Consider the following 25,253-nt stretch of genomic DNA (forward strand, 5'->3'; position numbering starts at 1 on the left):
TGTAGACTGTCCCAAAAAAAGTCAAGGATGATCGTCTGTACGGATTTGATCAGAGCTATTGGTGGATCAGCACACCTGAGCTTGTGCCAAAACATGGAGGCAATCAAGTTATTCAGGATTAACACCCTGCCTCTACATGAAATGTCCCTCAGAAGCCACTTCCAACGGTTCAGCCTTGCTTGGATCAGATCTGTCCACCCCACCCAATTGTCTACAGCAGTGCCATCTGTGCCTAAATACACCCCCAGGTACTTAAACACATTTTATTCCATTGGAGGGTCTCAGGAAGAGCTGGAGAGATGCGAGTCCCCAGTCACCCAGCAAGAAAGCATTGCTCTTGAGCCAATTGACTTTCGCTGTCGTCAGTCTTTGAAAAACGTCTAAGCAGTTGACTAAAGTGTTTACCTCAGATGTAGAAGACACAAAGACAGTAACATCATCTGCGTAGGCAACGACCTTAAAACAAGCAGTGGGGCAAACTGGGATGCTGAGACCAGAAAGACGACGCCTGAGCTGCTCTAGGAGGGGCTCAATTGACAGAGAGTAGAGCATCCCTGAGAGTGGGCAGCCCTGGCGAATACCCCTGGTGACAGAGAAAGGGGCTGTTGTGGCACCGTTAATCTTCAGAACGCCATATATATTTGAGTAAAGCATTCCAATGTATTTGGAGAAGGAGGACCCAAACCCAAAAGCTTGTAGGACTCTGAACAGATATTGGTGATCCACTCTGTCAAAAGCTTTTCTTGATCCAAGGAGATCATTCCTGCCTTTAAACCAAGAAGCTTTGAAGTCGTAATCAGGTCTCGCACCAGAAATATATTGTCAAAGATGGAGCGGTCTGGCACACAGTAGGTCTGATCTGACCTGATGACACACCCCATTACTCTACGCAGGCGAGTAGCCAGAGCCCTGGACAGAATCTTATAATCCGTACATAAAAGGCTAACAGGACGCCAGTTCTTGAGGTCGGACAAATCTCCTTTTTTTGGGAGCAGAGCAATAACAGCCCGCCGACAGGATAATGGCAGTTCATTGTTCATTATGCTCTCTCGAAGACGCCAATAAATCCGCACCTAATAAATTCCAGAATGTCTTAAAAAACTCGACCGTCAGGCCGTCTATGCCAGGTGACTTTCCTGTATTTAGTTCGCTGAGGGCCGTAGTCAAGTCCTCTAAGCTGAGGGTTGTATCCAGAAGCTCTTTTTCCGTTTTGGGGATTTGTGGCAGGTTGTCTAGGAGGCTCCTGGTCTCAGAAGAATCTTCTGTTGTTTCGGCACAGAACAGCTTTTTATAAAAATCGTGAGCAATAGCTCTGATGGCCTCAGGCTCCTCGATGATGCGCCCATCCTCATTTTTCAGAGCGTGAATCACTTTACTCTGTGATCTTTTCTTTTCAAGTCCAAAAAAAAATTGAGAAGGAGAATCCATTTCGACCAACTCCTGAATTCTTGAGCGCACAAGAGCACCATGCACCCGTCTGTCCAATAAGTCCATGAGATCTTGTTTTTTTGTTTTTAGATTTTCAAAGACGCCATCGTTAAAAGAGCTGTCTAAAGACGAAGAGAGCTCTAAGATGTCCTCCTCCAACTCTGCCATTGCCTTCCTCATATTCTGAGTTGCATTCTGCGTGTATTGCTGACACAGCACTTTGATCTGAGTTTTTGAACAGTCCCACCACTGCCGCAGAGATGAAAAGGAACTTGTCGTCAACCTCCACCTCTTCCAGAAGAATTCAAAAACTTCAATGAAACGGAGATCTTTCAGTAGGCTGTTGTTGAAGTGCCAGTATGACGGAAAGGAAGATTGAAATGGAGGGGAAACTTTGAGAAGGACAAGACTGTGATCAGAAAAGCCAGAAGGATGAATGGAGCAGTTCTCTATTAGATTGCTGTGGTGATTCAAGCAATACACTCTATCTAGTCTCGCCATGGAGATCGAGCCCCCCGAACCCTTCACCCACGTGTACTGGCGAATTTTCGGGTCGGCCTTGCTGAGGACTGACTTCAAGTGAGCTGCGGAGCTGGGGTGAGGCTCCAGGCCATTTCTATCTAAGGTGGCATCATCTGTGCAGTTAAAATCCCCCCCACAAAAACAAGATCTTCATCTTTGCACTGCACAAGTAAGTCATGGAGCAAAGAGAAAAACAGCAAACGCTCCCTTCCTTCATTGGGTGCATAAACATTTATGAAGACCCACGTTGTGCCCCCTAAGCAGGCTTCCACTTTCAGCAGTCTGCCTTTAACTACCTCTGTCACGCTAGTCGAGTCGGGTGAGAAAGAAGTAGAAAAGAGAATGGCGACCCGGCACTAACACTCGACCCGTGGCTCAAAAACATCTGTCCCTGCCAGCCTCTGTGCCAGTCTGCCTGGTTAGCAGGGTCTGTGTGAGTTTCTTGTAAAAAAATAACACTAAGCTGCTTATTAAGTAGATAATCAAACACCGCGACCCGCTTGTTGTCATGTCGACTTCCATTGATGTTAATTGTGCCAAAATTACACAAAGGCATGAAAAGGCAAAAAAGAAAAGCGGTCACCAAGAACAACTTTAAAAAAGACATGGAAGGACGTGTCCAGCAGTACATCATACTGGCTTGGGATTTAAGGATCTTTTCACCCTGCTCATCACATTTTTCAGCCGCACAGCTTCAGTTCTCTTAAGGCCTAAAGCTGTAGCCTGGCGTAAGACCCCCTTAGCTGAGCTCAAAAACAGTTGGAGATCGGGGAAATGGTGACTCACATTCACACCCCTCTTGCCCTCAATAAATTTTACAAAACGGATTATGTTGTCGTTACTGTAGCCACCACGGAAGCTCAGCTGAGGTGACAGATTGGACCTCACTGATGTCCCCGAGCCACCGCCTTCATCCTGACTCACAATACCGACGTCTGCAGGCACCTCAGGCTCATCTTGAACGTTCTCTGAGTCGTCAGCTGCGGAGACTGAGCTCTCAACTTTATTGTGCTTAAGTGCAACACCGCTACATGCGGACCCGTCTTTCCTTTTTCTTGTCACAGGCTTTACCCACTCTGTCTCATCCTCCATTTCTAGAACAGCATTCTCGCTGTTGTCTGCTGGGGTGCTCGTCTTATCGATCGCATTCTCAGCCCTAACATTCTCCTCAACCTCTCGTATCTGTTGTACAGCTTCTGTTTCAATGAGCTCGGCGCTGGGCAGAGCCCCATCATCATGAACGGCAGCCACACTCACAGGCTGCTCAGCACCATCACTCGTATGTGCAGAATGAACAGTAACACCGTCCGTAGGCAGTGATCCGGCCTCGGCCGCAGCGTCCTTCTCTGGGGCGCTCTCACCACTCTGCACGACTTTAGTTGCGGGCGCGGACTCAGCCGCATCCGCCGGCTCAGCTGCACGTTCAGGTGCCGGTTGCGCCATCATAGCAGGTAAAGAACTGCTCTGATCCTGCATACTCTGACCAGGGCCCTCCATTAAGTCCTCCTCCACATCAGAAAAACTGACGGAAGACTCACTGCCTTCATCGTCAAATAATATCGAGTAGTCCTCGCGGCTACTTTTAGAAACACCAGGTACTGCGGAGTCTGTCGTTTCCTCAGAGCGCTTACACTGGCTAGCCTTGTGCCCCACTTGACCGCACTTAAAACATTTCATGGACTCTGATGATATAAAAACCACATAATCAAATCCATCTACTCTGAATTTGAGAGCCACATCAAGTTCACCTTGTAAATCGTTTAAAATCATATGAACTTGTCTCCTGAAAGAAACGACATGTTTTAAGTCGGGTGATCGACAGCCCAAGGGAATCATTGAAACTTTTGATATGATCTGCCCATATCTTTCAAGTTCTTTGATGAGAATATCATTCTTTAGAAACGGAGGAACATTTGAAATAATCACTCTCCGTGCAGGAGTAGAAAGAGGTAAAACTGAAATTAAGGTACCGTTAATAATCACACCATTCTGAACAAGAGTATGCACCAAACTCTCATCATTTAGAAACAGGACAACACTTTTATTCATCCGAGACGCTGAACGTACATTTTTACAGCCGATTAACTTGCCGACTTCCACTACACATGCCTCAACAGAGACCATCGGATCAACCAACAACTTCACGCCATGCCGGCGTGTTAAGTTTTCAAAATTGCGCGGCATCAAGCCAGGCGGTGTTTGTCTCGGCGCGGCCATTGCGGCCACGCCGCAAATACAATACTGGAGTCAATAAGAAAAACAATATATAGACAGAAAAATGAACCTCTACACATTAGAGAAAAACAAAAAACAAATAAAGATTAGGAAAAAAAAAGAATAAGAAATACTCACGAGCCCACCCGGCACGCCACCACCTCCTCCTCCTCCCGCCAGCAACCCACAGACACGCCCACGAAAGACCTACGCAATCAAACCACAGACCGACAGCGAAACAGCATAGAGAGAGATAGATAGATAGATAGATAGATAGATAGATAGATATGAAAGGCACTATAATAGATAGATAGATAGATAGATAGATAGATAGATAGATAGATGAAAGGTAATATATAATAGATAGATAGATAGATAGATAGATAGATAGATAGATAGATAGATATGAAAGGCACTATATAATAGATAGATAGATAGATATGAAAGGCACTAAAATAGATAGATAGATAGATAGATAGATAGATAGATAGATAGATAGATAGATAGATAGATAGATGAAAGGCAATATATAATAGATAGATAGATAGATAGATAGATAGATAGATAGATAGATAGATGAAAGGCAATATATAATAGATAGATAGATAGATAGATAGATGTGAAAGGCTCTATATAAGAGATAGATAGAAAGATAGATAGATAGATAGATAGATAGATAGATAGATAGATAGATAGATAGATAGATAGATACTTTATTAATCCCAAGGATTTATTAATCCAAAGTGTTAAAGGATGGCATAGCGGTTTTCCTAAACTTACATACTAAAAACTCATCCCATCTGTAATACGTCTATTATGCACAATGGCATTTCATTTTCAATTCAACTGAGACAGAAGCCCCTTTAACACTCCACAACAGTTTTATTAAACAAATAATTTCATTGAAAATAATATTCAATAAAAATCCACTGCCGATGGAACTGTGTATGAATATTTTGCTCAGCGAGCTGTAGGTCCTTTATTTCATAAAATGAGCTCTACATCTTTATTTTGGTCATTTTAGATCAAGGCATTTGTTAGAGCTGTAGAAAAAGATCAGCCAAAAGGCAATTAAAATACATGGAGATTAAGACTTTTTGAAATGTAGAGGCAGAAAATAGTCATTGAACAGGCAGTAGTGGAATAACAAAAAAAAAATGTCCAGTGTGCTGATTTGCAGAGTATGGAAGCTCATTAGGGCCATGGAGAAGAAAAAAAAAAAAAATACAGACACCGTGAAGAAAAAATAAAGTCATTCTCGACATTTCCACTTTAATCTCGACGCTTATGTTAAGATTAAAGTCGACATGTTGACTTTACTCTTGTAGTGTATTTTATCATTAAAGTAGAACATCATAAACTTCATCTTAAAATCAATATTTAATTTACTAGATTTTCTCAAGCCCCATCATAACTAATGTAGCACATTAAATGCTTCGTATTAAGTGTTCCCTGCCCCACGTTTTCCGCTACGTGCACTGACAGGAGCTGCATGCAGTCACACAGAATACATTCACTTCATGATATTACTGCTCCCTCATTATATAGATGTTAAGATAAATACTTGATATAATTTTCCTGATGAGATGCATTAAAGCGTGTATTAAACTTGTGGGGGCACGGTGGGGTGGAGGTTGTGGTACCCTGCCTTGAGTTTGCATGTTTTTCTCGTGGGTTTAATTGGTGTGCCTCAGTTTCCTTCCAAAGGCATATAAGATGTGAGGTTTTGTTAGTGTCAGGCTAAATTGACCCTAGTGCAGGGGTCCCCATCTCTGGTCATGGAGGATCTAATTAATTTCTTTTGAACTAATTTGAATTGACTTGCTCTTGAAGTCTCAGGGCCCTTAATTGTTTCTTTTTCCTTAATTAACAGCCAAACAATAATGAGATACAAAATGCAGCAAAACAACTGGTGTCCATTATACAACATCTGAAAATAAAGAGAGGTGAATGTCTCAGGAATGTTGGTCTGCTCAGCTCCACAAAACATTTTAACAGTGGTCTTAGAAAGAGAACATCAACAGTTTCAGAAATGTCTGCTAATGCACCACGAGATCAGCAACAACAACTATTTCTATCGCACATTTTCATACAAATAATGTCGCTCAAAGTGCTTTACATGATGAAGAAAAGAGAAAAAAGACAAAATAAGAATTAAAATCAGAGAACACTAATTAACATAGAATAAAAGTAAAGTCTGATGGGCAGGGAGGACAGAAAAAACACAAAAAACTCCCGACGGCTGGAGAAAAAATAAAATCTGCAGGGGTTCTGAAGCTACGAGACCACCCAGGGCCCCTCTGGGCATTCTACCTAACATAAATGATCAGTCCTCTTTGGATTTAGGGTTTTCATGGAAGGACTAGATGATGATGGTCATGTAGACTTCTGGCTTTTAATCCATCAACGTAGGACATCACGGTGCTTTGATTAGGTGGTGGTGGCGCAGGTCGCCACCACAGAAAACCGGAAAAAGAAACAGAAGAGAGAGTAGGGTTCAGGATGGATTTGAGACCCACCATGAATAGTAATGATAATTAATTGAATATGCAGAGCATCAGGATTAAATTAAAATGAAGTTATGAGAAGGCCATGTTAAAGTAATGTGTTTTTAGCAGTTTATTAAAGTGCTCCACAGTATCAGCCTGGTGAATTCCTATTGGCAGGCTATTCCAGATTTTAGGTGCCTAACAGCAGAAGGCCGCCCGCCTCACCACTTCTTTTAATTAAGTTTTGCTCTTGGAATTCTAAGCAGACACTCATTTGAAGATCTAAGGTTACAATTTGGAATATAAGATGTCAGACACTCCGATATATAAGATGGAGCAGATTATTTAAGCCTTTGTAAACCATAAGCAGGATTTTAAAGTCAATTCTGAATGCCACAGGTAACCAGTGTAGTGACATCAAAACTGGAGAGATGTGCTCGGATTATCAAGCCACAGAATCAAGGAATGGGGTTTAATGAACAACAAGAATCGGCACCTCATTAAGTAACTGGTTGGAGTTAAATTGGTTGGAGCTTGTGGCCCTGACTTAGAGGGTCTTCTCTTGGTTTCCTCACTTCACATTTCATTTCTGTTTGGGTGCCATTTAAGGAAAGGAATGAAGCAACTCAGAGGAACGATGAAGAAATTCAGGGGAACAAATCTTAAAAGAGAAGCCATCCATCCATCCATTATCCAACCTGCTATATCCTAACTACAGGGTCACGGGGGTCAATTAAAAATAAATTCACAAGAAGTTCACTCGTAGCACAGACAAGGCACTCATTTAAAAGATGGTTAGAATGAAAACCTGCAGCCATGGTGGTCCTCCAGGACCTGCCCTAATGTGTGCTCGTATTCACCCTGCCATGAGCTGTCACCCCGTTTAGAAATTGTTCCTGCCTTGCATACATTGCTTGCTTATCGTATGGTGATTGGTTAAGTGGAGAAAATAAAAAGAAGGATAGGAACTGGGGGATTTGGTACGTTTGACAGAAACAGCATGCCTGCAATAAAGAAAGCCCGCTCAGAAGAACATCCATTGAATTCTGTGTTCGTGTCTCCGACCATCAGCTCACGAACCCAACATGTACACAATATTTCAATTAAACCAGTGCGATACCCGTTCATAAATCCTGCTTTTTGGAGCCTCGTCACACCTGCCATGGAGGCTCTCTACACTGAATGTACACCTAGGGACTGCGAGGAAGCAGCGCTACCACCACGCCACCGTGCCCCCACTATTGTAGCTATTGTTAGAAATTGGAGGTGCCCAAAATGGTGTTGTGGGATAACTGATAATAAATCTCAACTTCTAGAAAACATCTTTAAAAGAAAAACAAATATTGGATGTGTCTTTGATTGATGCTTAAATGTCAGGTGCCACCATCTTAAATAGGTGGGACAGGATGGTGCAATACAACACATGACCCTCATCATATAACCAAGAATGAGTGACTGCAAACCACATGGCCATGGGCATACAAAAACATAAAAATAAAACACAGAATGGCAACACCAGAGCATTGATAAAAAAACAATAACCAACCACTAAAATGAATGAAATGAGTGAAAAAAAAAAGAAAAAAAAGTTAAAAAATGTTCACCTTGCTTAAAAAGACTACATAAAACTGATAAGAAACCAATCATATCAAGATTCATTACATCACATTTTTACGAGAGACTAAATGACTCACTCTACAGATGTCTTATTTTCTTTAGATACAGAAAAGGCCTTTGATTAGACTTGACTGGGAATATCTGTTTACTACACTGCACAAATTTAGGTTTGGTCCTAATACATCTACATGGATTAAATTACTGAACACCAGTCCACAAAATACCATCTGCATAAAAATAATACGAACATGTATTATTTAAAATTAGAACAAGGAACCAAGGGTGCTCCCTATCACCGATGCTTTTTGTGATTGCCATAGAACCATTAGCTATTCATCTTCAGAAGCTGGTAAAATGGATCGTTACGGAAGACCTGGAGCAGAACAAATCTCATTATGCCGATGAAATGGTGGTTTATATCTCAGACCCACAATCATGTGCACCAATGGCATTAAATCTGTTAGAATTGCATAAGGTCTCTGGATTCAAAACAACTTGAATATACGTGTACTTTTTCTGAAGAAAACTGAAATTTCTCATTCATGTAAGTATTTCAAACTCTTAATTCACTGGTTTGTGGAAGCAACAATTCCATTTTGAATCTTCTTGGCTAGTCTCTACAAGCTCTGCACACCTGGATTTGGGCAGTTTATCCCATTCTTCCTGGCAGATCTTCTCAAGCATCATTAGAGTGAATACAAAGTGTCAGTAAACTGCCATATTTAGGTTTCTTCACACATGTTTTTTGGGTATAATTTCTAGGCTTTGGCTGGGCCACCTAAGGACACTCAGGGACTTGTCTGAAAGCCACTCCAGTGTTGTTTTGGCTCAATGCTGTACTGAAAGTGAACAGTTGCCCTCCTCTGAGTCGCACCCTGGAACAAATATTCTTCAAGAACCTCTCTGTATTTGGCCTCATTCATGCTTCATTCAGTTCTGACCAGTCCCTGCCACTGAAAAACACCCCCATAGCACAATGCTGCCACCATTATGCCTTCCTGCAGTGATGGCATTAATCTGGTGATGAATAGTACCTGGTTCCCACCTGACATAGTGCTTGGAGTTCTACCCAAAGGCTTCCATTTTTGTCTCATCTGACCAGAGAATCTTTCTCTTCATGCTCTCAGAGTCCTTTAAATGCCATCATATGCATTGTTCTCAATAGTTGCTTCCGATAGGTCCTCCCATCTCCACAGAGGACTTTTGAAGCTCTGTTAGATTGACCATTGGGTTTTTGGTCACCTCCATGACTAAGGCCCTTCTTGCCTTGTAACTCATTTTGATCAGTCGGTGTACAAAATTCCCTGCTTTTTGCTGAACCTAGGCAAGACACGCACCACAAGACTACTGCGCATGCACGGCGTTTTGTTCCTTAATTGTAAGGTGCTCACAGTCTCTACCATAGACATATATAGATAGACGCCATATTCACTGTGTTGCCCAGTCGACACGATACGTCAGCGCGTCTACCATATTGCAAGTGGCAAAAGTGCCATTTAAACTAACACAGGTAGACGTGGAAACCAGGTTTTCTGATGAAAAAGCAATAACGTTTAAAACAGCATCGTTTACATACAACAGATTTTGGCGACTCGTTTACATGCAATTATTTATATCCATTTACACACTAATAATAGCAATTATAAAGTAATAATTATTATTATTAAATAATTCCTCCCATATAAGTAAAAGTTCTCGGACTGCCTTCTTCCATCTCCAAAACATTTCTAGACTTCGACCTGTTCTTACACAACACAGTACTGAAGTATTGGTCAATGCCCGAGTCACCTCACATATAGATTACTGTAATGCTGTTCTATCTGGCATCCCACAAAAACGTATCCATCGCTTACAACTTCTTCAAAATTCTGCTGCCAGGATGATAACCTGCTGTTCTAAATCCACTGCACATATCACACCGATTCTCTCTCAACGTCACTGGCTCCCTGTTCACTACACAATACAATACTAAACACCGCTCTGAACATTTAAAGCTCTCCACACCTCACTGATCTCCTCCAGACTGACACTCCTCTCGCTCACTCAGATCCTCATCTGCAGCTCGACTTTCTGTACCTCACGTCAGACTCAGTGCTATGGCAGCTCGAGTGTCTCTCATTGTGCTCCTCAACTCTGGAATTCTCTTCTCTCTCATATCCGTCAGCTCGATTCAATAACACATTTTAAAACTGCCCTCAAAGCGTATCTTTTCAAACTGGCATACCAATTGTGAATTTTGCACTGTTACTGCCAGTTATCTTTTTTTGTTTGCTAATTATTGCTTTTTGATTTAGCATTCTCTTGTTTTAATGTTACTAATGTTGTTTAATTTTATTGTAAAATTATTATATTATATAATATTATATTTATTATTATAAAACGGGATTTTCTAATGGCTAAATATAACCAAAACAATTGTTCAGCCTTACCTATGAACTGTAATCCCCGGAGATCTGGTTTGGAGCGTACAGCGGTTTGTACAATCATAAGCAGCACATTATTCATTAGTTCACTCCACAGCAGTGCCACTCGCAATATGGCGGCGACGTTGACGTACGACGCTGCTGGTCATGCGGCGTCTAGTAGTTCTATGTCTAGGGTCTCTACCTGCTTGTTTGCGTTTTTTCAAGTTATAGTTTGCTGTTTCCTTTTGTAACTGTGTGTTGTGCGTTAATGACAAAGTAAGTTGTTTCTTTTTTGCAGTGTTCTTGTAAATTAATATCTTAGCTAATGTTGCAAATTATGTTGATGTTCAGAGCAAGTACGTATACAAAAGCGCTGTTATAGCTATGTTTGCTGTTTGTGAATGAACATATTGTTAAGTCTGTGCACTGTTGACCTTTGGGGAAAGATGCGCTGTACTTTACTTCGCTCCAGGACGTTAAAATGTGTTGATTTTTGCAGTATTAAACGTAAAGGTTTTTTTTTTGGAAACGAATGCCGTCTTGGGCAGTACGCTGTACCTTTTATTCTGGTTAATAGTGCCACCTACTGGTTTGATTACACAATACGTGAAGTTGAGGAACTGATGTTTAACATTGCTCTTCCTGAATACTATGTAACTTTTACATTTAATTAGTTTTGTTCATATATGTATTCCATTTGTATTAATGCACTTATTGTATTCATTTATTTCTGTTTAGATACCACACATACACTTACGTTTACAAATCTATTAGTACTTGAAGCAAGCTGGAAAAGGGTGTTATCTTCTCTCTGGTGTAGCTGCGGTTCTTTCCAGCCGAAGAATTAGGCCAGCAAGTGTACAATCAGCACAGTAACGTCCAACTGTCCCTCACAGTTGGCCAGTTCTAGGAAGAGTCCTGGTGGTTCCAAAAGTCTTCCATTTCTCAGTTCTTGAGGTCACTGTGCTCCTAGGAACACCGAAGGCTTTAGAAATGGTTTGATCCCCTTGCTCTGATGTAAGCCTCAGCACAGTTTGATCACAGAGGTCTGCAGAGAGTGCCTTGGACCTCAAGACTTTTCTTGCCCAGTTAGTCAGCTTGTATACAACGACTAACCCAGTTCTTTCAAACTTCTTCCATCTCGCAGTTAGTTGAGGCCACTATGCTGCTTGGTACTCTTAAAGCTTTAGAATCCCACTTGCCCTGATCTATGCCTCTCACCACAAACAGATCTACAGACAGTTCCTTGGCTTGATATTTGATCCTGATATGCAGTCTGAATTGTGGGACCTTCTATACACAGGGACACGAGGGCCTTTCTAAATGATGTCCAATCAATTCAGTTTGCCTCAGGTGGACTAAAGTCAAGTTCTCGAATCATCTCAGAGAGAAAGAACTAAAGCAAACAAGATGGACCCAAGCACAAAATCGAGTGCCACAATAAGGGTCTGAATACTGACATAGATGAGAGATTTCAGTTTGTGATTATATGTGGTTGTTGTATACAATGAATATAAACATTTTATTTATTTAATTTTTAGTTGTACTTTTTGTTGAGTGGTGAGAGGAGTCTGACTTTTCATTGAGCAAGTCAAGTTGATTGTAAACATGACAGCTTGACTTAAATAAGTATAATGTGATTACAATCATTTAATGTGTTTCAATGCTTTGTTACTGGGAATTGTAATGTCATCACAGTAATGGTATATATGAAATATTCAATTTCTTGGCAATCAGTCACATGGAATAACCTTCATTTTGGAAGAAAATAAAAAACAAATAAACAGACAATAGATGGACTTGATACTTGGAAAAGTTTTCTCATTTTGAAAATTTTTGAACCCAGAACTGAACTTTAGGACTGCCAGTAACTTGCAACCCGAGTCAACAGAATAACAGGTTGTCATCAACGCTAATGCAGTTGCAGAGGTTTTTCTAATAGCCAGTCAGCATTTAAAATCACTAATTAAGGATAAGCAAAGGTAGTCGACCATTAGATCAATGAAGGAAGGTTTGTTGAAAATGGGGCTTTGCAGTCAAATGTGAATAATAAATAAAAAAATATGTCATTTACAGCAGTAATAGACTTCAGAAACTCTAATAATGATTTGCCTATATTTTAAAATCAGTTTAATAGTACATTGATGAAAAAAGCTATGTGTTTTTATCAAAAACATTAAAATGTCTGGGTGTGTCCAGAATTCTTACTGGTAGGATAGATAGATAGATAGATATGAAGGGCACTATATGATAGATAGATAGATAGATATGAAGGGCACTATATAATAGATAGATAGATGGATAGATATGAAGGGCACTATAGATAGATAGATAGATAGATAGATAGATAGATATGAAGGGCACTATATAATAGACAGATAGATAGATATGAAGGGCACTATATAATAGATAGATAGATAGATAGATAGATATGAAGGGCACTATATGATAGATAGATAGATAGATAGATATGAAGGTCACTATATAATAGATAGATAGATAGATAGATATGAAGGGCACTATATGATAGATAGATAGATAGATAGATATGAAGGTCACTATATAATAGATAGATAGATAGTTAGATAGATAGATAGATAGATAGATAGATATGAAGGTCACTATATAATAGATAGATAGATAGATAGATATGAAGGTCACTATATAATAGATAGATAGATAGATAGATGTGATAGGCACTGTATAATAGATAGATAGATAGTGTCACAAAAATGAGACATAGACCGATAAAGGTTTGGGGCAGCCACCTGTGTAATATGGTATCCTGGCTGCAAAAGTCATTTTTCTCAAAATAACCAGCATACAACGGAGTCCAAAACAAGACTGAGGGAAAAGGGGCAGGTTTTTAAAGGGGAAGGCAGGAAGTGAGGTCATAAGGATCAAGCATGTGGTCGTCAGCCATTGGATCACAGCCGGATGTGACATCAGAGGGGCTGGAGCTGGTGTGGTCGACTTCCATTGGCTCGGTCCCGGAAGTGATGTCAGGAGAGCCAGGTGGAATCCCCCGGGAATGGTCTACAAGGGAGAAAAAGAGTCAGTGCACTCTGCCACACCCCGGCATGCCTCTGAACTGCCTTCACTCAAGCCCTTTAGCTGCCTCCCATGCGCACATGTGTGACAATAGATAGATAGATAGATACTGTAGATATGAAGGGCACTATATGATAGATAGATAGATAGATAGATAGATAGATAGATAGATTAATATTTTGTTCCAAGACTGCAATTTTGCTTTTTTTAAGCTTTCCTCTCACATCTACAAAACCAACCAAGTTCTGTTAAATGGTGATTCTAAATTGACCCTGGGTATGTGAGTGAGTGACTGTGATGAAATGGTACCTCATTCAGGAATTTTAATGACTGAAATTTTATTCCAACAGTAGCAATTTTGGAAACAATAGAATTAATATTCTGGTTGTTGTCTGTATAACTCAATTTGGATATTATAATTGTTCTAAATTATTGAACTAATATTCTATGTTTTTTATTCATATTCTCATGATAGTATAGATGGCAGGATTGTTATTCTAATGATGAACTCTAAAGACTAAAAAAACCCTCTGTAGAGTTTGTGTGAATGACAGAAGAACAGATAGATGGATAGGAAAGGCCTATATAACTGATAGATAGATAGATGAAAGGCACTATAAAATAGATAGATAGATAGATAGATAGATAGATAGATGAAAGGCACTGTATAAGATACAGATAATATTTGCATGAGCCCTAAGGCATACTACACAAAAAAGGGTCTGATGAGTGTGACCAACGGCACTCTGTTATGTATACACTAATGCAAATGTATTGTTTATATTTCTGAATTTTTTTTTAATATAATAAATTCTGGTGGTCTCCTTGACATTGCAGAATTTAAATTTTATATTTCAAGTGTGATGCATGAATGGTCTAAAAATATAAGGATTCACACAAGTCAACTGCCACATTATTGTTTCACTGCAAAACGAAGAGGTCAATATCCATGTAAAAACGGAGGTGAATTATCGTACTTCCGACTTTTCTCCAGCAGATGGCAGTCATCACCCACTTTAACTGTGACATCTGAGCGGCTTTTTTTTCCTTTAAAAGACATTGTTTTGTCAGATTGGTCCTTTCTCAGCTTTCATTGCATTAAATAAAAATGGAGGTCGATATGAAATGCACTAGATATTAGCATACTTTGCAGTCTTCAATGTCCTTCAGATTGACTCTTCTGCAAAGGATGCATTCTACCTGTGTGCATCTTCCTCCACTCTTGTATGTTACTCCCTCTTCTTAAAATACGTATTCACCAAGCCATGTCTATCCTTTTGGCAAAATCAACTATCATCTAAAGTTCTTCATTCTTCTCCTTGACACCTTACCTACCCATCACCTCCTCGTCTCCACTGTTCCCTTCACCAACATGCCCATTGAAATCCGTTCCAATCAGCACTTTCTGTCCCTTGGGTACACTGTTCATTGCTTCATCCAACTCACTCCAAAAATCTTCTTTCTCATCCATCGCACACCCAACTTGCGGTGCATGTACACTAACAACATTTATCATCACTCCTCCAATTTCCAGCTTCATAATCATCACTCTGTGTGACACTCTCTTCACCTCCAAAACACTCTTAACGTGTTGTTTCTTCAGAATAACTCCTACTCAATTTCTCCTCCCATCCACACCATGATAGAACAATTTGAATCCACCTCCAATCCACCTGGCCTTACTCCCCTTCCATTTAGACTCTTGCATGCACAATATATCAGCCTTCCTTTTCCCCATTGTATCTGCTAACTCTCTCCCCTTACCAGTCATACTGCCATCATTCAAAGTTCCTACCCTCAGTTCCACTCTCTTTAACTTCCTCCTCTCCTCCTGCCTCCAGACACCCCCTTCTTCTTCTCCATCTTTTTCTTTGGCCAACAGTAGCCCAATTTCTGCCAGCACCCTATTGGCTAACAGTACTGGTGGCGGTCGTTGCTAACCCGGGGATCAACCAATCCGGTATGGAAATTTGTATTGTTGTCCGCATATTGATTTGGCAAAATTTTACACCAGATGCCCTTCCTGACGTAACCCTCCCCATTTATCTGGGCTTGGGATCAGCATGAAGAAACATACTGGTTTGTGCATCCCCTGTGGCTGGATTTCTGATTTTTTGGTATGTAAACCACAAAAAATAAAATTGCAATCCAATGGCGGTTAGGCACAGCTTACGAATCGCAGTGGTTTGGATATTTTCATTTATATCCATCTCCATTTTTTTCAGATCTAAGGGCAGAAAAGGAAGATGTTTCAATGGCCAGGAATCGATAAAACATTCTCTATGTTCCCTTAACACCAGTCCCCTTAAAAGGTACAGTAAGTCCACGTTTGGGATGGTATCCAGTGTACCAGTCAGCTGATGTGACAAAAAGTGGGTTTGTGAGCCCTCTTACATGTAGATGATCTGAAAAATCACTTTTCTGGGAATAAATAAAAGGAGAAAGCAATTACTTATAATTACTATTATTGCATAAATAAGACTGAATTGCGTGATAAGCAATTAAGCAGTAACTTGTATTACTGTGGAAGGATCATGTTAGAAGGAGTTTTAATAAAGTTTATTGATTTATTCTAAAAAGGTAGTAGGAGCTACCACTGAAGGGAGGTGTAGAAGTGAAAGGGAAAAGCTGTTGGTGTAGCTCAGCGATGTTTGTAAACTGACGTCTCATTAAAAGTAATTGCAAATAGTCCGCAAACTGGGATGACCATCTTCGTGTGCTTTTCTGCATATCGAGGGCTTCTCAGCTACGCTAGCGGAGTCACTCAGGAGCCAGAAAAGAACCAACGCCAGACTCATACGGTGAAAATAACGGACTCTCTTCACCCGCTCCTACAGCATCGCATCCAGAACTGATTAGTAACACGGGAAAGGCGCAGCTCTGCTAATTGATATTAACATAGGACGGGTGTCAAAAAATGGACAGTGGCGTCGGGAGGTGGGGGGCTTCAGTGTCTTAGGCCCCTGATCTTGAAGTCCCAGATATACACGAACAATCGCGGCAAGCCCCTGATCTTCTTGCCCATCGTATGCAAATCGCATTCCCGTTATACAATAAATCCGTCCATTTCCACGTTCTTACTTATTCATATAATTTTTAACGAATTACTGTTTTTTAATAATATTAAAAGCTAGATGAGGAACTTTTTTCAGTTCCCTTTCCCCTTATTGGGTAATATTGATACCGAGTTTATGTTAGTATTGGCCATTTTGTATTAATGGATATTTTTCATTTGGTAATTATAGGATACTACTCTATTTAAAAATGTCATGTTTAAGAAATTTGAATAACAGTCCAAAACCCTCCACCACTAACACCCTCAGTCGAGGCCATTCTCACATCACTTGAATTGCAGTCTGTCTTAGAGCCACCACAAGCCTCTTTGTGCTCCGTTTAAGAACACACATTTAATGTCGTCTATCAACACGTCGCTATTACTTTTGAATATGTGTCATTATTAGCCAGGTTTCCATCCAAGGAGTTTTTGCGAAAAAATATTTAGCGCTTCAAATTTTAGCTGATGGAAATGCTAATTATCGATAAAATGTTGTACATGTCGACATAATATTTTTCCGTTTAACTTTAGCGCATAAATTCCATATCGATACTTCAGATGTCGCAAAAACTACATTGGAAACATTTTTTGTCGGAAAAAGGGCTTTAACGCAAATAAATGTGTCACATGATACATTTTCATCACGTGCAATCAAAACGAGAATAGCGGAGCGGTTCGCATGGTCTGATGAAGAGCCTCGTTATTTCTCGTGATGAGCCAATGCAGTAGCGGATAGGCTGGGTCTCCTGCTACCAAAAGGGGTACCTGAACTCCCTCCACATCAACTGTAGCCTGGGGGTGTCTCTCAGGATGTCTAAATAATACAAAAACCGCAAAGGTAGTTTACTGTGCCAGTCAAAATATTTAATAAACCGTGTGTTTCATTATCTAAACATTTTTTCTTATTATTGAATGGCAGATGTTTTAGCATATATGAGAAATTCTCTCATTTATATTAACTTTAGTTTTTTTTGATTTTGTATTAATTCAAATTTCAGTTTTAATTAAAAACCTTAAGGGAAGCAGGTTACAGTACTAATTCAGTTGTTATCGCACTGAGAAGGGATGTTGAAAGGTAGGCTCACCTGTACAGATCCGATGCTGCAAACACAGCTGCATCATGGGCACTTCCAGGAGTGCCAACGCAAATGTCTCGTATCATGCACCTGTCATCAACAAGGGCCTGGAGAACAATAGATGGCCACCCTTTGCGATTAATGTAATCGCGGTAGCCTTCCGTCGGGGGAAGAATAGGCACATGCGTGCCATCCAGCGCACCGTAAATCTGTGGCACAAGATGCACCAAGGAATTGCGGTATGCAATTTCATTGGCCTCCGCTACAGTCGGAAGTCTGATATAATGCCGCATTAATTTTTCTTTAATAGCAGTGCACACAGCATATACACATCGATGGACGGTAGTTTTACCAACCCCGAAAGTTTCTCCAACTACTCTATACTAGGCGCAGGTTGCCAGCTTGTAAAGGGCGATGGCAATCCGCTTTTGGGTTGGAACCGGTGGTCGATGGCAACCTGTGATTGGCGCGACATCAGGACCGATGAATCCACACAACATCTCCAACGTCGGCCGTGTCATTCTAAAATGTTGCAGCCAGAGATTTTCTGTAAAGTGTCTCCCCACCACCTCCTCCCAGAAGGTCTTATTTTGTCGTCTCTCCCATACCCATGGGTTTCGTCGCACTGGGGTACTTTCTTCGAGCTCTAGGGCTATCGGACCAGCAACTGCTCCATTCTGCTGTCGTCTTCGGATATTATGTACAATTTCAATTATTTGTGAAACTGAAATAACAGTAAGCTAAGCTGGCAAATTTCAAAAAACTGTCTAAATAATCTCTTTATTTCTTTGTTTCTTTGTTTAGTGGAGGGGGTGTAACGTGGAAAACAAAAGGTAGATAATTTGCGACATGCACAAAATTATGTATGGAAACGGCTCAAGGGCAGATTTTTTTTCGCGATACAACAAAACTTATGCGACAGTTCGTTTTGGGGGGATGACGTCATCACGCACACCATTTTATCGATAAAAAGCCAGTTGGATGGAAGCAGGCTGGAGACAGCAAATTTCGCACATTTTTTTTACGTATATTCTGCTTGTCGATAACAAAACGTCGCAAAAAAACTGGATGGAAACTTGGCTATTGTTACAAAACTATTCCATAAACAGAAATGTAACAACTGACATGGATGAAGTAAAAAACAATGTGAAATGCTCCCTCTTTCCTGTCAGTTCACTATATAGCGGTCGAACATACCTAAATGTTGCGCCATATACGATGTCTAATGCGTTTCAATCCGTGGGCACCGGTAGTAATCAGAGAAACGGGTCGAAGGGATTTCGATTTAAAGTGAAAACAATAAAGAAATACAATTATGTGTCTGAATATAATGTTCTTTTTTTCGTTTCCTGTCTTATACCCCGCGTGTTATTAATTTTAGGCACAGAGGCTGACGCGTGAACGCATGTTGTTCTAAGTGACAAGTGAAGCTGTTTCGGTTCCCTATTTCCGCAAATGATTGACATCGCATAGAACTACACAAATTGTTCATCATATTTATTTTGTTTTTCCCTCTTAATGCCAATCTAACCGGAAGCGCGTATCAGTGCGGCGACGACTGGTGACTTTGAGGAGGACATGTGGAAAGTTGTGCAGTTTGCGGTGTGTCTTATCGCTGGTAAGAAGATAAAGGGAGGTCGATCTGGGTCAGGGTCGGGGAAAAATAGGATGGGTGTCTGAAATTCTGATCGTGCTCAGTGATATTGTAGTTAAAATAGAAGCGTTGCAGCCACTTTAACTGCAGTTCTTGTCACATTAAACATTGAAGTAACAACGCATACTCAGTACCAAAATAGGGTATTATTAAAATCAGTTGATTTGGGTTTAATTAATTAATATTTAGTTATTCCATTGGTTCAAAAAAGCAATGTGGTTGTATCTTGGACCTCCTCCAGCATTCTCCTTTCATAGCAGATTATCGATCCGCAGTACATCTGTTACCCAATTAAATCGCGATTTACGTAGAACGCAAATGTATAAGGTATTTGCCACGGGTAAAATACATCAGAATTCTTATTTTCATGTGAATACCCACTTTAATTTGAAATATCAACTCACCTAACAAGCGAACAATACAAATTCAAAGTAAAAAAAAAAAAACTTCAAGGGCTGCTGCAGTCATTGCCGTTTGAACAGTCCAGCTGATGTGCCGCTTCTGGTGTCATTTAGCAGGGTCCGTGTTTTTACGGGACTTGTGATAAGATAACATTTTTTAAGACCCAAATTAATTATACAAAATAATTAAGAAATAAGCGCTGCTGCCTCGCAGTTAGGAGACCCGGGTTCGCTTCCCAGGTCCTCCCTGCGTGGAGTTTGCATGTTCTCCCCGTGTGTACGTGGGTTTTCTCCGGGTGCTCCGGTTTCCTCCCACAGTCCAAAGACATGCAGGATAGGTGCATTGGCGATTCTAAATTGTCCCTAGTGTGTGCTTGGTGTGTGGCTGTGTGTGTCCTGCGGTGGGTTGGCGCCCTGCCCGGGATTGGTTCCTGCCTTGCGTCCTGTGTTGGCTGGGATTGGCTCCAGCAGACCCCCGTGACCCTGTGTTCGGATTCAACAGGTTGGAAAATGGATGGATGGATGGAATTAAGAAATAAATGTGTCCAAAACTCAGGGCTATCGGCTAATGTTAGGTCTGGATTTCACGTCACAAGGTTAGTGCAAATCCTGTAATTCACTGTATGAGAGAAGAAAATCTCTTAACTAGTTAATTCTCTAGTTTTATTTAACGGATCCTGATTTTTCAGTAAAGGCATGTGCTGAGCGTATACAGTCACACCTTACAATGCAATAATAATAATAAACATACACAAAAATAAACAATATTATTAGAAATATGCACAAATTATAAAAATAGAGCATTCATTGGTATACGGATCCAGTGTCCTGTGCCCAGGCATTATTACCTTTGGTGTTTACAGATTATGTCTGTATCTTTATGGTTTTTCCTACTGGTACTCCAGTTTTTCAACTACATCTCCAAAGAAGTGCAGTATATGGGAATTTAATTTGCAGTTGCAGATGCCCCAGTGTAACTGTGTGGGAAAATATGTGAATATGAGCTTCAGTGGGGCCATCGATGGCCTCACATTCTGCCTAATGGTAGTTCTTGTTTTGTGCCTGATGCTGCTGGGATGGGGTCTGACTTCCCACAACCCAGTACTAGAATAAGCAGGTTATGAATTTAGTTGTGTTGTCTTCTGAATGCAGTAATTCACGTGGTCTTTGGAACTAATTACCATCCGGGCTTAGAATTATTGATTCATTTTCACTTTTCAAATCTAAACTTAAAACTCATCTGTTTAAGACTGCCTTTTTTCTCTTTGATTATAATTGTTCTGTCTGATTTTAATTTTTGTATTTTCAATTTTGTTTATAATTTGTGTTTTATCTATTGTTCGGTGTCCTTGAGTGTTTAGAAAGGTGCCTATAAATAAATTAAATGCATTATTATTATTATTATTATTATTATTATTATTATTATTATTATTATTATTATTATTATTATTATAGAAAGTACTCCAGATTACTTTGCTTTACTTCAAATGTTTTGCTTTGGATACAGGAGATTTTCACTGTGAAACTTGTGAAAATGTTAAATTGATTTGGACTTCTTAAGATCCAATTCATTATGCAAAGGTATTAGAAAATCCTTTAGTCCAAAACTGAAGGCAAACGACGGTGCAGTTTTTGGGGGCTTTGGGGGTGGGGGTTGAGGGACTTTGAACCCTTTTTTGCTTCTTTTGTCCCACTCACCTAGTGGCTCCGGGACTGGCTAGGGTGCATTGATGATACTTTATAATCTATTCCCATTTATTTGGGAACCAAACGCGTTCTTTAATGGCACTATATGATTCTTTACTGGGTTGTGTGGTTCATCACAGCGCCATAGACCAAGGACCATTTCTATGCCCTTCTGGGAAGAGTTCTCGGCATATATATGAAGCTGTTTTTTTTGTACTTTGAAAAATATCATTGTATGCAGAAAAAAACTGAAATCTTTAATGTTTGGTAGGCTACCTAGCAGGACACTGAACATATAACATTCAGCACTGACGCTGACTCTCTCGCAACGCAGAATTTGGGTTGTCGGTGGTGGTCCGACTGTGGCGCTGTAGTGTGTCGATGTTATTTGTAAAAAAATGAGCAGTGACAATGAAGGTGTGAGTTCCTTTACAGCCTTTACTTTTCTTTTTCTTGTTTCTTTCCCCCTCTCCTCTCACTCTCTCTCTTGTTTTTTCTTCTTTTTCATACCCAACTAATACATTTACATTGTCCAAAGAAAAATCAATCAATTAAGACATCACAAACAAGTGAACTGATTTATATACAGTAACATCATTACTTGTATCAGTACTTTAAATGTATTAAATCAAACTTTTACCTATATTATCTAAAATATATTTCTTACAGGGCGGCACGGTGGCGCAGTGCTAGCGCTGCTGCCTCGCAGTTACGACCCGGGTTCATCTCCCGGTTCCGTGTCTGTGTGGGTTCCCTCCGGGTGCTCTGGTTTCCTCCCACAGTCCAAAGACATGCAGGTTAGGTGCGTTGACGATTCTAAATTGTCCCTAGTGTGCTGCGTGTGTGCGCCCGGCGGTGGCTGGGATTGGCTCCAGCAGACCCCCGTGACCCTATAGTTAGGAGATCGTGGGTTGGATAATGGATGGCTATCTCTTGCATGTATAGTTCAAATGAGATTATTAGATATTTGTCACTGCAATGTCTAACCTCTGTAAATGGACGCCCTCGGGAGTCCAGTCAATTGCCTACCTCGGCTGTCCTGTCGCTGTGCCTCCGACTGCGGCTCGTGTTTTTAGATGGAGTTTTAACCTCGTTTTCATTTGAACTATCGATATTGTTTAAGTCTTTATATTAAACCTCCACAAAAGTAGCTGTCTTTATGGATTTATTTTTTTATTGAGGATTGTTACACTGCACGTTTTGAACACTTTTTTTGTAAGCTCTATACGACTCTCGCACCTTATTCTTGCTGTTTGTGGTCTCATTTCCCAGGATTATCCTTAAATACGTTATCGGCGCTTTTGAGTCTAAAATGTTCTACAGAAATGGAAACTTTTACTGAGGTTGCTCTTTCTAGAAATTCCAATATTTTATTAGACTTCATTCTACACTGAAAAAAAAATGTGATGATTCACATTTAATACTTTCAATGTGAACCAATATAATTCTTTTTAGCTTATTGATCCCACAATTTTTAAGTTGAGGCAAATCATTTCGAGTTATTGGGTGCAATTCACTTGTTTTATTTACTGAAGTTAATCTATTTTTTAAGTTGTTCTTCTTTGTTGGCAGTTGGAAAGCCATCAAACTGGAAAGTTCGACCGAAAGAATATACAAACGGCCCCCAAACACAGCACATGAACAACCTCAAATATTAAGTTAAATGAAATAGGATTTTTACGTTTATTCCCTCCACCATAACTTAATTTGGTACAAACAATTTGATTTACTTTGATTGAGATCTGAAACCCAATATTTCAAGCTGCAAGACTAAATGACTAATCTTAAGTTGCTTGAAAGAGAAAATTTACGTTGAATGAACAACATCAATGTTATACTTTCTTCAGTGTAAGTTTGAGAATATACCGGAAATAATTGCAACGTTTTGTAGAAACCGGTGCAGCGGCTTTTGCGCGTCAGTTGAAGGGACAGAAAAGAAAGAGTTTTATATTCTGCGTCTAGAGATTGTAGTGGAGTGCCAGTTCATAATGTTTAGTAGAGCAGAAGATGGGGGCATCACAGGGACCTTGGCCAGAAAGGAGCCCTAAAAACAAAACATATTCATATCGATAATTGTCTTGTTTTGAACGATTCGGTTAGTTTGAATGTGATCTGTCTATCGATTGCTTTCTCATGGCAAGTTGTAAATGTAGTAGATTTTATGTCGGGGTAGAGTGTGAAATGGGGCACAAGAGAGAATGTTATTTAAAGGAAGCAGACAGAAGGTTCTGAGAGCTCCATGCACCAAACAACAACAACAACGACATTTATTTCTATCGCACATTTTCATACAAATAAAGTCGCTCAAAGTGCTTTACATGATGAAGAAAGAGAAAAAGACAAAGTAAGAATTAAAATCAGAGAACACTAATTAACATAGAATAAAAGTAAGGTCTGATGGCCAGGGAGGACAGAAAAAAAAACTCCAGATGGCTGGAGAAAAAAAAAATCTGCAGGGGTTCCAGCCCCCTCTAGGCATTCTACCTAACACCACTGATCAGTCCTCAATATATTCAGGGTTCTCATGGAAGGACTTGATGATGATGGTCATGTGGACTTCTGGCCTCTAATCCATCAATGTAGGACATCACGGTGCTTTAATTAAATGGTGGTGGCACAGGTCACCACCACAGAAAACCGGAAAAAGAACAGAAGAGAGAGTAGGGGTTAGTACGGAAAAGAAAGCAAAGACTTATCAGGAACTGAAAGACCACATTGTGGGTGTTATAATTTTAATTTACTTTTCATAAAAAAATAATAGAAAAATAAAGAGGCTTTTGAGTCATCCAGCACATGAGGATAACATTCAAACTTCAACACTCTTAAAAATAAAGGTGCCAGAGTGATTCTTCAGGTTGATGCCATATAGAGAACTATTTTTGGTCCCCAAAAGACCATCCACATGAAAGTTCCAGAAAGAACCTTTATTTATTTAGATCCATAACATGTTCCATGCAGTAACTAAAAATGAATAGATGGTGTGAAGGAGAGCCGGGTCCCATGCCCGGCAGAGACGCCCCTGCTGCTTATGTTCCGGGGGAGCCGCCATGGACAGTTCAGTACCTCCCCCGGGACGCTTGGTGGCAGCCTCCCTGGCCGACGGTGTTTTCCCAACCACCCGCAGGGCTCCATGGGAGATGGAGTCCTCCACAGCTTGGTTGGGGCCCGGCGTGGCCGCTAGGGGGAGCTGCCTGCTTCCCACAGCCCGGCTGGATGAGCCTGCAGCCCCACCCGGAAGTGCAGTTAGGACCAGGTGGTTAATAATGGTGGGCTATAAAAGGGCCCAGCCACCACCACTTGGAGAGCCAGAGTTGGGAGGAAGGAGACGAAGCTTGTCTGGGAGGAGTGGTGGAGCGAGGTGGAGAATTGTGGTTTGTTTTGTGCTTTGGGACTGTGTGGCACGGGGAAGACGTGTCACACAGCTGAAGAAAAATTAAAGCCTGTGTGTTTTTGTACACGTGCCTCTGCGTGGTCTGTGCCGGGTCAGGCGCTATATAGCGCCTTTTACAATGGTAACAGAATTGTGAAATACCAGTGGTTTGTGAACTTAAAAGAACTCTTGCTGCCTATACCACCAGCTAAGTTCAGTTTTTCTTAATCTTTTACTGGGTAGCCTATCAAATATTAAACATTTCAGCTTTTTTTCCTACATATC

The 25,253-nt window shown here is 40.5% G+C and overlaps 1 protein-coding gene across 3 annotated transcripts in view; it reads left to right on the forward strand.

The window, feature by feature from the left end:
- Positions 1 to 19,384: 19,384 nt before the first annotated feature.
- The window catches only part of LOC120526304, a 196,800-nt gene continuing 190,931 nt past the window's right edge, over positions 19,385 to 25,253 (forward strand). For all 3 annotated transcript variants that reach the window (XM_039749428.1, XM_039749429.1, XM_039749430.1), the window contains exon 1: positions 19,385 to 19,475. In XM_039749428.1, the coding sequence (XP_039605362.1) occupies positions 19,436 to 19,475 (40 nt within the window). In that variant the 5' untranslated portion in view covers positions 19,385 to 19,435. The remainder of the gene's footprint in view (positions 19,476 to 25,253) is intronic.

The sequence above is a fragment of the Polypterus senegalus genome, chromosome 3 (assembly GCF_016835505.1).
Source record: "Polypterus senegalus isolate Bchr_013 chromosome 3, ASM1683550v1, whole genome shotgun sequence".
Classification (NCBI taxonomy): Eukaryota; Metazoa; Chordata; class Cladistia; order Polypteriformes; family Polypteridae; genus Polypterus; species Polypterus senegalus.